General features: G+C 41.7%; 1 protein-coding gene across 2 annotated transcripts; it reads right to left on the bottom strand.

The window, feature by feature from the left end:
• Positions 1 to 1,381: 1,381 nt before the first annotated feature.
• On the bottom strand, positions 1,382 to 11,604 carry sec23b (SEC23 homolog B, coat complex II component). 2 transcript variants are annotated; one of them, XM_061086430.1, is made up of 19 exons: positions 11,432 to 11,604; positions 9,493 to 9,723; positions 9,047 to 9,104; positions 8,823 to 8,909; positions 7,938 to 8,174; positions 7,678 to 7,760; positions 7,434 to 7,578; positions 6,103 to 6,261; positions 5,821 to 5,936; positions 5,592 to 5,715; positions 5,403 to 5,483; positions 5,194 to 5,283; positions 4,838 to 4,944; positions 4,007 to 4,160; positions 3,747 to 3,824; positions 3,412 to 3,573; positions 3,176 to 3,262; positions 2,860 to 3,081; positions 1,382 to 2,357 (listed from the first exon to the last, which is right to left on the bottom strand). In XM_061086430.1, exons 2-19 carry the CDS (start codon positions 9,711 to 9,713, stop codon positions 2,268 to 2,270), a joined length of 2,301 nt encoding a protein of 766 aa, XP_060942413.1. In that variant the 5' UTR covers positions 9,714 to 9,723; positions 11,432 to 11,604; the 3' UTR covers positions 1,382 to 2,267. The 2 variants fall into 2 exon arrangements, with proteins under 2 accessions (XP_060942413.1, XP_060942421.1); XM_061086438.1 differs by having other exon boundaries at positions 9,493 to 9,720.
• Positions 11,605 to 14,789: the final 3,185 nt, after the last annotated feature.

The following is a 14,789-nucleotide window of genomic DNA, read 5'->3' as shown; positions in this document are numbered from 1 at the left end:
TCATTTACGGTTCATTTCCTCTTTGCAGGATTGCTTGTAAGTTTTGTTTCATTTTATTGTAAGTTTCTGCTTCCCTATTACTGTCTTTGGTTGTGATGTACACTTTCTATATTCAGCTCAGTGAAATCTGCACTATAAAGATGATTAATATCATAGGAGGATTATAAGCGGATGGTCCGGTGGACTCACAATTTTAATATACAGTACATTCAAAACTTTGTGTTAAGGCTCTATAATCTTAATCACTGACGTGTCATCAGTCTACAGGTTTGTGTCAGTCATATAACAATGCTATGGCAAATTCTATATAGAAATCTTACATAAGATATCTGGGACAGAAGCCAGAATGGATTTCTCTGGCCGCCGGACGAGAACTGATCTGTTCGGATTTGATAGGAGATAATAAGACGACACGTTTCCTTCCAGCTTTGCCTAAGCCTGAGAAGCCCATGGATGTGAGCATCATGAATGGTCACTGAAGAATAAAACACAGCAAACGTGGGTTCCGAGAAATTCCTAATGTTCTTTTGTTCCTCTGTAGATCACAGCGGCAGCTTTTACATACCATGTAACACGGAGATTAAAATGAAGACATGATTATTTTCTCTTAAATTCGCCGTAAATTGTGCAGATACACCACTTTCCACTGGAAAATTAAGGGATCAAAAATGGAGCTTCTGGTATCGTACAAAAGTGTCCATGTCAAAAGAGATTAAGAACCATTGCATCTCTTTATTTAGGCTTGAATACCTTGGGAGCATATGTGGCTTCGGAGTGTAACATTGTACGGCCTAAGCTCTTGATAGACACAGACTTCATTTGTATTTCAGTGGCAACTTCCGCTTAAAGCTGCTAAGAGTCGAATTTTCCTCTAAACAGATAGCCCGTACGGATTAGTCTTCATAATCTGCCATTCACTGATCCTCGAAATCATACTGTCTGGGCGCTCTGGAATCAGCTTACAGTGACAGTAGAGGGTGTGCGAGTGGTTTTACGATTGGGATTGTGTGCTGTGTGAGCTTTATGTAAAGAAGCGACAAATGAGAAAAAGACAATTGTTTAGGGAGAGTACCGCTTGCAATCTGCAGAGAGGATGTCACCTACTGCTGTAAGAACACGCTGCGTGCCTTTCTCTCCTATACGCTCTCACGAAACCAGGCTAACCTGTAGAGTGAGGCTGTGACACTGAGGCCTTTCCACCTGTTGCACTGACAGATGCCTGGTGGTTGAAGTGAGCATCTCCTGTAAACTCTTAACCTCAATGTGAAAATCCACTTATTTCATATCAGTTAAATAGACAATGTGGCCCCAAATGCATGTGGATATAGACAAAAACAAGTGTCGTGTATAGGATGTGCGAGGTCAGACAACACAGACATAATCTGTTTCCCCGTGTTCTTTATATAGATAGCTTTAAGAATCCAGACAGGATTTCAATCAAACAACTGTCACTTTTACACAGTCCTACAGTATATTAAAGTTTGATTACAAAGACACTTGGGCAGTCATTGGGAGACAAATACCAGATGGTGAATGAGTGGGGAGGAGTGGACCAAACTGCTGTTAAAAATATATCTCAACGTTCGTCATTGAAAGAAGAGTCGAAGTGATTGACTTCCAATTCTCAGAACAGTAATCACACATTATTCTTCGTAATTCTTCTTGATAACATTTTAAGACATGTGGGGTTTTCTTTTAAACAAGCTATGATTAACAAGCAATCGGTGCAGACCTGACAAGCTCTGTGTGCGAACATTTCTCCACCAGCATCATAGGTACCATTATAATTTATTAATGAGAAAAATGCCATCTTTAGCTATAGACAAAGCAAACACATATTAGCGTCGTATTAAACAGCACCTTCAACCAGGTCTGATGCAGTAGACACACGTATTAGGACAAACAAACAAAGAGAAGACATTAAATTATTTGTCTAATCATTCTGCATGTCATAGGTGATATCAAATATAAAATAGAAATAAAGACTTTTTATATTGCTTTCATTATGACAGCTTGGTGCAGGAGTAACGGAGCCATTTCTCACAATAATACGTCAGAAAACGAGTGGAGGTTTTCTCATTAGGAATGTGCTATTTTCTTCCTTTTTCTGTTCCTTGTGCATAATGGCAATGTCACATGACTCGAGAAAGAGACCTCTGGGGTTTGGCTCCTTTACAAAGAAATGGGGGAAATGTTAATGGATCCCGTTGTCAGAAGAGGAATGTCGTATCACTCCTTTCTGCTGTGCTGCAGTAGAAAGGAGGTGTCTACGCAGAGCTGGAGACTGCCAGCTTCTTCAAGTGGTCCATGAAGACCTGCAGGCTCACGTCGTCAGTGAGGATCGGGGAGCCCGTCTCCTGTGGACACAAAAAAAGTTGATGAGCGATTTAATAACTTCACAAAACTTTTTTTTCACTGATCTCATTAACGCTAATTAATCAAACATGGTTATCACTAAAGGTTAACTTGTCTAAGACCTCTCCCTTGTTAATCTCATCTCAGACTGCCAGAGATGAAGAGGAAAGATATGGTTCGGCTCTTCCTTGAACCAGCAGATAAGAGATTAATGCTATTGTCCATTTTCAATCATCCCCACTTAAAGCAGAGGTTAGCTGATCCAAGACCTGCCTTTGATGACAGTTTGACTTTAAATCTTCTGTGTTGTCAATACAGTTTTTAATCCAGGCTACAGAAAAATCATGAGATTGAATGGTTTTCTGAAAATATCATAGTACATATTCTTAGACATCAGATGATAACCCACTGAATCCTATCATTTTTAGATAATCTGAAGAAAGGGTATTACCCTATACATGTTACATATATCCTTTAAGAAAGCTTTATGAAAATGTTCTGTACCTGTCCCCAGGTGTAGAGGTTGTTGTGGGTCTGAGATGGGTTGACCTTGGAGAGCAAAAAGCGAGCCTGGGAGCCTCCGTGCTCCGTGTCCACGTAGCGCGGCATGGGGAACCGCGTCTGCAGGATCTCCTGGGCGTCGTCCAGAGGAGCCTGCAGCAGCTGCTTGAAGTTCTCGTACTCTGTCAGTTCCTGGTAGCCGGCCTTTCGCCATTGGGCTATAGTCTGGAGATGAAGAGAAAAGAAATGGGATTAAGACGTGATTGGTGCAATCTAAATGAATACTGTCGCATTTCTAGTCAGGGGTCTGCTGTCTCACCTCTCCATGGTAGATAACCAGCTGGAAGAAGGTGTCCATGAGCAGGATTCGGTCTGGCAGGATGCTGCTGCTGTCCAGGAGCACCGGCTGAGAGGGACAAAAACATCCAGGAAACAGTTCAGTAACAATTAACACCAAACACTTCAGCACTGACAAACATTTCCTCTAGACACAGTGAGGAGGCTCAGAGGAAAGCTGGACTCCTCTATCTTGAATAGTAATGGTGTGAGGCTGACCTCTGGTGGTCCATGGAAGGAGTAGGAGTAGAGGATGGGCTGGATCATGATCAGGGACTGGGTGAGGTCCTGTCTGACAAAGTGGTGCCTGTAATAGGACGACTCATCTGGGCTGTTGTTGAACACCTGCAGGAAGGGCGACCGCCGCAGGTGGAACATAAACTGCAGAGGACGAGATAAATAAAAGACAAGTTATTAAATGAGAATAGAAAAATATTGAAATACTGTAAATCTATGAAATTATGGCCACTGTGTTATAATTACAGGGTTATAAGTCACATTTAATTTTTTTTGATAGAGACGGCAAAACTCCAGTTACTAGGAGTTAGTTTTACCTGTGGGTAGAGGGACAGAGACTCTGACAGTTTGAAGGATGAAGGATCGTCTTTATTGAACTGGCCAAACTTTTGACACTGCAACCAAGGGCGACAAGACATTGTTTACACACTGAACAGAACAGAGCAGATAATAAGCTGCCACATCACACCGCAATATAAATAGAACATTCATAGTGCACAATCCTAGCAATGCCAAGAATGTATTATTGCTCTCGTCACAAAGCGGGGAGCGGTTTGTTGGTGGGCGTGTCACTCACCAGGCGGATGAGCTGCCTGTCGAGCCAACGCAGGACATCAGGTCCCTCCTCCGACTCGGCTCTGAAGACTCCCAGGCGAGCCATGAGCACGGCGGCCGCTTCTTGGTCGAACGACGACTCGATGTGCTGAATCTGGGACTGCGCATCTGCCCAGCTTGGGTAGGGACAAAAGAAAAGGGAGGGAGGGAGGACATAGAGATGCGCAGGTTAGTATGGGTGAGGTATGAATGACGCACATGCCAAAGGCGTTGTCAAACAGGAATGTAAAAGTCCTTTCCAGTGAAGCTAATATTGATTCTGGCCATCACTCTCTTGAGTAAATATCAGAGTCATTATAAGACCTATTTTAAGTGACAGGTGAAGTTGATATTCACTTGAAAGGAACTCACTTGTATGTTGTGAGTACAGTCTTATCTGTCCTACCTTATTAAAAGGTTCAGTGTGTAAGGTGAGAAGGATCTATCATAAAATCACTAAATCTTGCACACTGAACCTTTAAAGTTGTTTTCAGACACGATTCCGCACAATTGGTTATGGGAGATTGTGTTTTATATATGAAGAACGCAGCAGTAGATTCTACAGTCAGATGCATACACAACAACAGAAAAATCCCTGGAGCGTTCAGGCGAGGCCTACAGAGGCCGGACATAATGTATGAATTCCGCTGCATAAATCACGTGGATGTCCGCAGTAACTGACTCAGACATTTGGGTTTACACATACAGCCCTTCCAGATAATTTCAGGAGATTATCTGAAGTTCAGTGCATGTCTGAAAGGCTAAAGCTAAAGCTAAAGTTGTATCTTTACCAACAATAAAAACAGAGTCTTACTTCCTGGCGATGGTGGTGACTCGTATCCTTCTCTGTGTATTGGAGTGCTGGTACTGGGTTACAAACTGGATCGCCCCTCGGCCACCTTGGGGGACTGGTGCATTGTGCTGAACACACAGATAACAGTGGAGAACGTTAGAATTCAGTTGACAATCATTCCTCTTTTGTGTGGGCTGAACAAAAAGGCTTTCTACTACAAGGAGTAAACCACACAAAAAGCCATTGTTTGTAGAGTTTACAAAGAAAAGCCTTTATCACACTTCTTCTATTAATTGATGTAAGCAGGGACTGTCATTTCATCAGAGTGCCATGATCCTGTCAGCTCAAAAAGCTAAATTCAAGTAAATGTCCTTTACCTGATTGACCACTTCAAAGTAAAGGCCCAGAGTGGTGGAGGGGGTGAGACTGCAGATTTTCCACTGGCTCGTGCCACCGATGCCCATCTCCTGCACACAACAGAGAACGTATTGTGATAAACGTAGGAAACTAACAGCTCTCGGTTTACCCATGACAGGGGAAGGAATCTGATCTTAATGTCCCACTTTTATCGGAGGCTGTGACTCACCGTTTCTGAAACACAGGAGCCTTTGGAGTTGAGTGAAACGCATGGTCCGATGGCCCCGCAAATCTTCAGCTCCCTTGATGTCTGTGTAAACAGAAAATGATTAAATTCAACTTCTCTAATATCTTAACATTTACAGCCAGAATGGGGCATGTAATGATAATATATTACGATAGAAAATAGCGTTTTTACCTTGACTTCCATGACACCTCCAAAGGCCATGCGGAAGTCTCCATTGTAGTCTTTACTAAAGACTCTCTGGAAGGTCTGCTTGAACAGGGAAGTATTGAAGGAGTCTCCCATCACAATGTGGCCCCTGATAAAGCACAGCTTACGATTAGTACCATAAATAATGCTTAATAACACACAAGACAAGTAATTCTACACCCTTCACCAATTAAAAAAATAAGAGCTGACTCACCCGGTGAGATTAGATAAACACTTCATCTCCAGAAGTCCAGTCTGGTCCAGAGCACAAGCGTAGATATCGATACTGTGGCCATTTACTGCTGCGCGATTGGCCAAGGCTTCATGATACTGTTTGACAAAAGACACGAAACACATTAATGTCAATGAATATAGCCTCTGTGCTTAGTGCAAGAGGGCCTGGCCTTTAACAGGTGGACAGTCAGAGATTTTATAATAAGAAAAGGAAATTATGACGGGCAGATTTCAGATTTATAAGAGGGACATGAGAGCTCACCTTGGTGGCTTTCTTGAGGTGACGAGCATTGTCCTTCTGGATGTCATGCCAGGAGCGGATGGGAATTTTCAGCTCGTCGCCCACCACATTGCCGGGGCCCTGAGTGGGTGGCCCGCCGATGAACAGCATCACACGAGCCCCTGTGTTGGGGAATGTTCCCTGTGGGGGAGCAGAGGAGGAATCTGGGGTTAGTCAAGGGAAAGTACCACTGTTTTTTTCAATGTCACAAAGTAGTTATTCTTGATGTAGATGCTGACTGTGTAACTGCTCATTAACCGGAGCTTTCAGGGGCAAGAATTATCCGTCAGTAGGTTTTGTTCTACAACATTTGTGCTGAATCACGGTTTTCATGCTGTAAATATTGAGCTCTGGTGGACAACTGGCCTTGTTCTCAATTTACCATTTTAAAGAGGAGTGTAGGGTACTGTATATGAGACTGTACAAATTCAGTTTTAAAACAGCAACCAAAGCCTAATTATAATATCGAAAGCTTTATTTTATTCAGTCATTTGAAAGGATTTTGAAACTCTTATCGCCAGCTGAACAGAATGTCCTGTGTGGGTAGAATTATAGAAAAGGGCAAACCTGACAGCCAACACTTAGGACAAAGTCCACAGTCCAATAATGTGGGAAAGTTCAACCCACAATGGCACATTGGAAATAGGCCAAGCAGTGACATAGCTGCGACAAGCCTTCAATATAATGTTACATTTGCCAGCCTGTTCGACGTCAGCCCTTATTTATTTCTAAAGGATCAAAGTCTACTCATTCACGGAGAACACTTAAATACACAAGACAGCTGATAGAGGGTCCCCATCTGCTTTTGGCCGTTCTGCTTTATATGTAAAAATACCCATTTATCGAGTCAAATGCCTCTCTACAAATCAGTGAATCTGGAGCCAAATGTATTCTAATCAGGCCTCATCCTATCTGTTGAAGGAGAGTAGAGTGGGGGGGGGGGCTGGTGATCTGTTGCATTATCAGTTATATAACCATGCAGATTAGCAGTTGGAGAAGAGAGGATAATGATGGCAGAGGGAAAAGACAGAAGGCAAACAAGGAACGAGCTCTAGAACAGACAAAGTACATGTACTGTTCCTGCAGCAGATATTTATCAGGTGAACCGTTACATGTGACACGACTGTCTGGAGGCTAAAGGTCAGGGTACTGTGAAGCACCTCAATGAATGACTGCTAACTTATTTGGATCCATGGCAAATACACAATGTGTGTGTGTTAGTAACCAGGTTAATCTGAGTTAAACCAAAAATGAAAAGTACAATATATCCGCAGTCCACATTATTTGTTCTTCTACAAGTGTGTGTAATGTACCTCGAGCAGGCCGACAGCAACAGACAGTGCAACGCCAGTGGAGCGGAGTGGACGTTTGCCCTGAGGAACCGGCCAGGGATCCCTCTGAAGTTCACCGAGCAAGTCGGTCAGATTCATATCCACCCGGTGCACAGGCTGCAGGAACCTGGAAATGAGAAAAAACAAACAAACCCATGTTGAATAAAGAAAATGACACAACTTCAGTTTATTGACAACGACAAGTTCAAAGTGTTACTCTATTTACCGGCAAGAGGCTGCAGTGTCCTGAGGGGCCAGTGGGCGACCTTGCTGTCCTGAGGCTGCGGGCTTCGTTAAACCGAGCATCTCCTGAAACACAGACACAAAGAAAAGCACACATTATTGAGTTGAGCAGAGAGTTTTCATGTCAGCTTTAAATATCAAAACTGCTGAAAGAATTTTCTGAAAGAATATTCTGAAAGAATACCGAAGGCATTTAAAGTTTTTCATATTCCTCCAATTCCAAATGCATGTGCCCCAACCCACCTGGATCTGTTTGGCGGACAGGTCCTTTGTGCCTCTGAACACGTAGCTCTTGGCGATCCCCTCACAGCTGAGCTCATGGACCTGGACCATGCGTCCGAATGTGATTAGGCCCACCAGGGCGTTGGGTGGCAGCAGGCTGAGGGACATCTGCAGGGACTCCTTGAGGGCCTGAAGGTCCTCCTCTTCCAAACAGGTGTCCACCACATACAGGAAGATCAGAGGTGTTGGCTGTCCACGCTGTAAAGAGGCAGGATGGGACGGTTACATCATGAGCTTCATTTCCACACACATTTATTGTTTCATTCTTTTATTCAGCAAAATTGAGGATGAATTCTTAATGTATATGTTTTTAATGTATGCACTAGTAAAGATAAGTTGTGATTATCAGTGGTTCATATTACTCCTGAAAACCGTGTGCATTATTGATTGAAGTTACACTTGTTAGCCACTATAGTAGTATAAGTTTTAACCTCTTATTGGTTGCAAAGCCAAGGATGTTTGTGTGTAACCTCACTAATCTTTATTATTGCCAACTGTATCAACCTATCAAAACATGATATAATAAAAACCAAATATCTATCACGAGTGGACAAAATTAAGTGCACATAATAAGCATTTGATCTATTTTTCCAAATCATTGTGCTTGCATCATGAGCCTTTAGAAAATCATCCATGAGCACAGAACAAAGACAACCCTATTGTTAGATGCATGATGTGCACAGGGTGACACTGCACCCATTGATTAAAGCAAGGGCTTAAATGTAATATATGAAGTATTTACCTTTATAGGTTACTTATGGAAATCAGTAATAATCACCTTTGCACAGTACAACTTCAGCACAAGTGGTACTGAGGTCAGAGTGCAGTCATGTATGTAGTATTTACCTGCACTATGTACTCAATGGTGGAAAACTGTGGCATGAGTTCAGCTGGCTGGTTCACTTCTGATATGCCTGCGTATGAGGGAGGGAACTGCAGAGACAAAGAGAAAACTGGGTAAACAAACCTGATAAAGGAATGTAGTTAGTCCACATTAAGATGGTCAGGCTCATTCAAGTATATGAATGACAAATATGAAATAGAAGCGCCCTTTTGACGTCAGTACTTACAGGGTTTCTTTGGAAGCAGAAGTTGCACGCCCATATTTTTGCCCTGAAGTCCACTTGACTGTAAAAGAGGGATTAAAATATTGGTATCCAATTGGCAGGTGTGTTTACAGTTCTTATACACACATAGAACTTATAAAACACAGGACAACATTTAAATAGTCAGCTAAATAAATGGTTTAACACAATTCCAGTGTTTCCCATTAATTCATCTGTTTGCATTTGTCCTTCGATGGCACAGTTGGTTTTAGCAGCTGTTATAAACACATAATGACACATTACCTGCACACACACTCAACTAGTGAGAGGCTGCAATTCCCATGTAAAAAAAGAGAGCACAATATACCCCGAACCCAAATAGATACTGTTTTCTGATGTTTAAAGCTGAAAACAAACATTAAAACATACAATGCAACATCTGAAAACATGTTTTTTTTTGTTTGACTCACCACAGTGGGTTAAGCACGGCCTTGCAGTTGGCCCGGCTGCACAGAACAGGTTCGTATTGGACCGGTGGCAGGTCGGGCCTCTCCTTGAGGGGTGTGAAGAGGCAGGAGATTGGGGCCACCAGCCTGGTAGCTTCCAGACGGCTGGAGGGCCACAGGTTCCAGCTGAACCTAACCCCGTCCCTGTCTTCATTCTGTTGGATGAACTCCTGGTAGGTCGCCATCACAATGCTTCTGGAGAAAAAGCCCAATACACCAACAGGTGAGGTTGTTGATCCGATGGAATAACTAAATGCAGTCGTCTTAAAGTGTCCCTGCTTCTATCTGTGTGTTCAGGCTAACTACTCACACTGGCTGCAGTGAACACCTTTATACAGGTACTCCCTCCTCCCCTGATCTAAAATAAGACACTCCCGAGCTAAAATAAGACACAGATGTTCGAAGGCATGACGCACAGACGTGTCGTTGGTAAACCTGACAAGCATGTTCTGATGAGAGAAAACAAAGCTGAGGAATCCTAGAAGTATTTAGGCTTCTCCTTCGCTTAAAGCGTCACAGATGTTCTAGACACGCCAAAGGAACGTCACCAAGAATCTTGCTATAGCAACAGTTCACACGCCCTGTTTCGCACCATAATCAGAGGAATCTATACAACAATATTTATGGAACGATTAAAATAAACTTGTGTTGTGTCACTTGTCAGCTTGTCATAAGCTGCAATGAAAAATATGTTTGGCCAGATAACTGTGCACCTGGTTGGACTGCCACTACTGGTTATTACCAATGATCAATAATTCTACAAATCATTTTGTCAAGCAAAAAACGACCTGTTTGTTCTATTATGTAAGAAAATATACTAATTGTGAGGGATATTTCATTATCTCACAGACCCCAAGGTGAAGCTGCCTGATAAGAAGTTCACAGTCCAAAGATTTTTTGCTTACAATCACATGAGTTTAGGAAAAACAGCAAATCCTCACTAATAAGTATCTGGGACTTGACAATGGTTGCATCATTTCTCAAAAGAGTTGGTTTAAAAGCTGTATTTCAATTAATCAAATAAATGAGAAAAATTAAGATATTGCACGTGACAGTTACTCTGTATGTAATCGGAGGAAAGGGATTTCACAGCACCTAGGAACAAAACAAAGTGCCAAAAACAATAAACTTGGATAAACACTGTATTGAGTCATAGCTGAAGGCCATTGTTTGATTGTTCCATCCCAAGTAATAAGCAGCCAGTTTGAGAACTTTGTAATTACATGTGCATTTTAATTTAAAGTAAACATTGTGCATCACTGGCTGCTACTCTTAATTATGTAATACAAAAAAGCTAATATGTTTGGGCGGTTGAGTGATGGCTGAGCAGATCAAGCGGTTTAAAGACACCGCCTTCTCTTTAAGAGCTTGAATGGAAAATGAGTAAATAAATGATGATTGTTTAGTGGACGTGTATCCTGGACGTGACCTTTGATCGGCCAAATGAAGGAGTCGTGGGGGCTTTGATGTTGATTATTTGATATGGGGAATTGATTTCCCCGTTTTTCCCAACGAATAATACAACGAGCTTGTGAATTTCTAATCTAATATAATAACAGGAAGGCATCTGTCAACTTCAGACTGCATTAGGACCCAGCTCTACAACACAGGCAACAGGCCACGTATGATCCCTGATGATGAACAGCGAGGGTTGTGGTCCAAAGCAGCTCCTCTACTCTCTTTCCAACCATGTAACATCATTTTAACTGTGTGTACATCCGCTCGGCATTACACTACACACTAAATGCGGGTCTCGACGCTGCTCTGTGGCTTTTGAAGCTAAAATGCTACGCTGAATAGCAGCCGGTAGCTAGCGGAATGTAGCATTGACCCACTTCCTGTGCCTCCCTCAGCACGACTCCCGGCGGCCTCCTTTCCCGTAAATGTGAATTAGAGCTCTTACCTTTTACTTTATGTTTCTTTGGGAGTGGACAGTACAGACAGAGGAATCTCTCCCAAACGAGCTAGAGCATCGGGAGGGGAAAGGCCGGCGGGTGTGGAGATGGAGGCAGAAGGACGACGGTCGGTGAGCGGATCACTCCCTCTCAGCCGCAGTCCGCACTTTACTACACTGACGTGTACCTCCACGGTCTCTGCGCTCCCATTGGCTGGTCTCTCTGTGACTGCTGTTACGTCAGAGAGGCGAACCGGAAAAGGGGGGTCATGGGAAATGTAGTTTTATCACGCTGAGCTTTCTTAACACGTCGGTAGGGCTCGGCGATGACGTCATTGCTACTGTTTATTGAGCGTCCTGATAGAGCTGACAGAAAGTCAAGTAGAATACATACATGTACTGTGTTAGAGAATACCTGTTATCTACATAGGCCTTTAGAGGGGAATATGGAAGTTATATTGTGAGAATAGTACAAAAATGTAAGTTCATCATAGTTACAATACACATTATTCTCAAAGTATAAGCAATACATTTCATATTTCAATCTTATAGCCTAAATGTCGTGAAGTATGTATTTACTAGGCTACTTAAGAAGACCTACAATATTACTTTATCTGAATATTTGTATTGCACCATAGGCTATCAGAGGGAAATATGAAAGTTGTTGCGTATAGTATAGATCATACAAACAATATAAGTTATTAGCTACAGTGAGGTCAATGTTTATCTCATTACTATAAACTTCAACTTCCATATTTGCCTCCAATAGCCTATGTAGTCAAATAGGCTAAATGTAGAATACTATAGAAAATCTTCCCTACATTGGCTGTTAGAGGGAATGATGAAAAGTTATTGCTAAATGTATCAGAATCATACAATATGTTGCTTATTAGTAGTTACAACAAAATTAACATTGGTAAGAACATTTATTTTCTAATCGTAAAGCTTATATGATATGTTTTCCATATGCTACTTAAGAAAGACTTCAAAATTACTTTATCTGAATATTTTTATAGGATTTTAGAGTGCAACATGAAAGTTATTGCATATAGTTATGAGAATAATTCAAATTTGACAAGCATGTCCTGATGAGAGAAAACAAAGCTGAGGAATCCTAGAAGTATTTAGGCTTCTCCTTCGCTTAAGGCGTCACAGATGTTACAGACACGCTAAAGGAACGTCACCAAGAATCTTGCTGTAGCAACAGTTCACACGCCCTGTCTCTCACCATAATCAGAGGAGTCTATACAACAATATTTATGGAACGATTAAAATAAACTAGTGTTGTATCACTTCTCAGCTTGTCATGACGTCAATGTTAATCTCATTACTATAAACTATAACTTCCATATTTGCCTCCAATAGCCTATGTAGTAAAATAGGCTAAATGTAAAATACTATAGAAAACCTTCCCTACATTGGCTGTTAGAGGGAATTATGAAAAGTTATTGCTAAATGTATCAGAATCATACAATATGTTGCTTATTAGTAGTTACAACAAAATTAACATAGGTAAAAACGTTTCTTTTCTAATCTTATAGCTTATATGATATGTTTTCCATATGCTACTTAAGAAAGACTTCAATATTACTTTATCTGAATATTTATATAGGCTTTTAGAGTGCAACATGAAAGTAATTGCATATAGTTATGAGAATAATTCAAATTTGTTAATAGTTAAAGTAAAGTCAATATTATTCTCATAACCATAAGATTTAACTTCCATATTTCTCTCTAATAGCCTATGTAGTTCAGTAGGCTAAATATGTAAACATTCTTACTTTATCTGAATATTTGTACTTCCCTATATAGTCTATAAGAGGGAATTATGAATGTTATTATAGACTAAAAGTTATCAGAATAAAATTTGTTTATTTTAATTATTAATAGGCCAATCATTTTTTGTAGTTGTTGCCAGATGCCTTTTTTATGGATGTCAAAAGTCAAGTATTTGGCTGTAATGTACTTCATCTGAACAATTAGAAATCAAGCTACATTGCAGGTTAAAGGGCAAATTCTGATTTTAATATTTGGATATCTCAGTCAGATAAGTACTGCATGTCAGCTTTACCAATTAGACAAAGTCAAGGTGAACTTTACTGTCATTCAGACCATAGAACAAGACGCGACATCAGAAAGAAAATGCGTTTCTCCCAGACAAATACAACTAATAAATAATAAACCCCCATTGAAGTTACAACAAAAATAAGAACTATGTCTTAAGTGGGTTCATGTTCACTTGTATCTCAAGTTTACATGAACCCTGTTGCGCCCCATCAGCATGTGTTCTGCATGTGGCCCTCTGCTACTCCTGGTCATGCTGTGTGCATTGCTCAACAATCTATGGTGGCCTGGAGGCATATAGTCTACTTTAACAAACTGTCTTTCAGTGACTGCAATTTAATTGAGGATGGTCAACTGTTTCAACTGGATGTTACACTACATTGCTCCTTCAAAATAGGATGTCTTCCCAGTTTATGTTTTCTGGTTATAGTGGATGAGTATTAGAAGAAGTGATAGGGCAAGATGACACAAAAACAGTTATAGCCAGTGAGTGTGAAAAAGCCTTATTGATGATGCTCACATGTTTCAACTTGCCATGCTACAGTACAGCGCACCTTCAAAAACAATTTTCCCCGAGTTGAAATAACAGTTACAGTGAAGTGAATGACTAAGCTACTTATGAGAAGAAGTTAAAAAGCAAGAATACACGGAGCAACAGTGGGTCAATTTTATTTAAACAGAAACGACCTGGCTGCTTGCTTTTATATGCTCGTAAAGTTGATTTAGTTTTGGAAGAAGTAAGATTTTTGGGAGGAGACGATGCATTCCAAATCAAAACACCAGTGAGAGTTATGGGACTCGTTGAAATTCAAGTTTCCTGCTTCAATTAAATCTCAAGTAAATCTGAAGTCAACATTTCAGGCTGCTTGTTTGGAGACCTTGTCAACACTGGGCGGCGCTGTGGGCAAGTTGTAACTGGGATGCACAAACCCTCGGAGGGAGCGAGCGGAGGAGAGAGAGAGATGGAGATAGAGGGAGGAGGATGGTGAGGAGGGGCGGGGTGGGAGTTCCTCCTCTCTCTCTCTCTCTCTCTCTCTCTCTCTCCCTCCCTCTCTCTCTCTCTCTCTCTCTCTCCCTCTCGCAGTGCGCTGAACCTCCAGGTGAGTGCGCTCCTCTCTCCTCCCCTGCGCGCACACGGCTGATCTCCGGTGCCCAAACCGAGGCGATCACTCTCCGCGCCGGTCTGCTGCAGAGACTCTGCTGCGAGGATGATGCAGTGATAGACGGAGGAGCATCAGCATCATCTCCCCCCCCCCCCCCCACTTCCCACCCTCCACCCCCCCCATCAGCTGCTTCCTGAGCC

This window comes from Limanda limanda, chromosome 2 (genome assembly GCF_963576545.1).
Source record: "Limanda limanda chromosome 2, fLimLim1.1, whole genome shotgun sequence".
NCBI classification, from domain to species: Eukaryota; Metazoa; Chordata; class Actinopteri; order Pleuronectiformes; family Pleuronectidae; genus Limanda; species Limanda limanda.
The sequence above is the reverse complement of the archived record's forward strand: the minus strand, read 5'-3'. Positions and strand labels throughout refer to the sequence as shown.

Coding starts and splice junctions, on each gene's coding strand:
- sec23b (XM_061086430.1), bottom strand. CDS start 9,713: ATGGCGACCTACCAGGAGTTCATCCAACAGAATGAAGACAGGGACGGG. Junction 8,910..9,046: donor TCTGCTTCCAAAGAAACCCT/GTAAGTACTGAC, acceptor TTGTCTCTGCAG/TTCCCTCCCTCATACGCAGG. Junction 3,263..3,411: donor CCTTCCATGGACCACCAGAG/GTCAGCCTCACA, acceptor TGTCCCTCTCAG/CCGGTGCTCCTGGACAGCAG.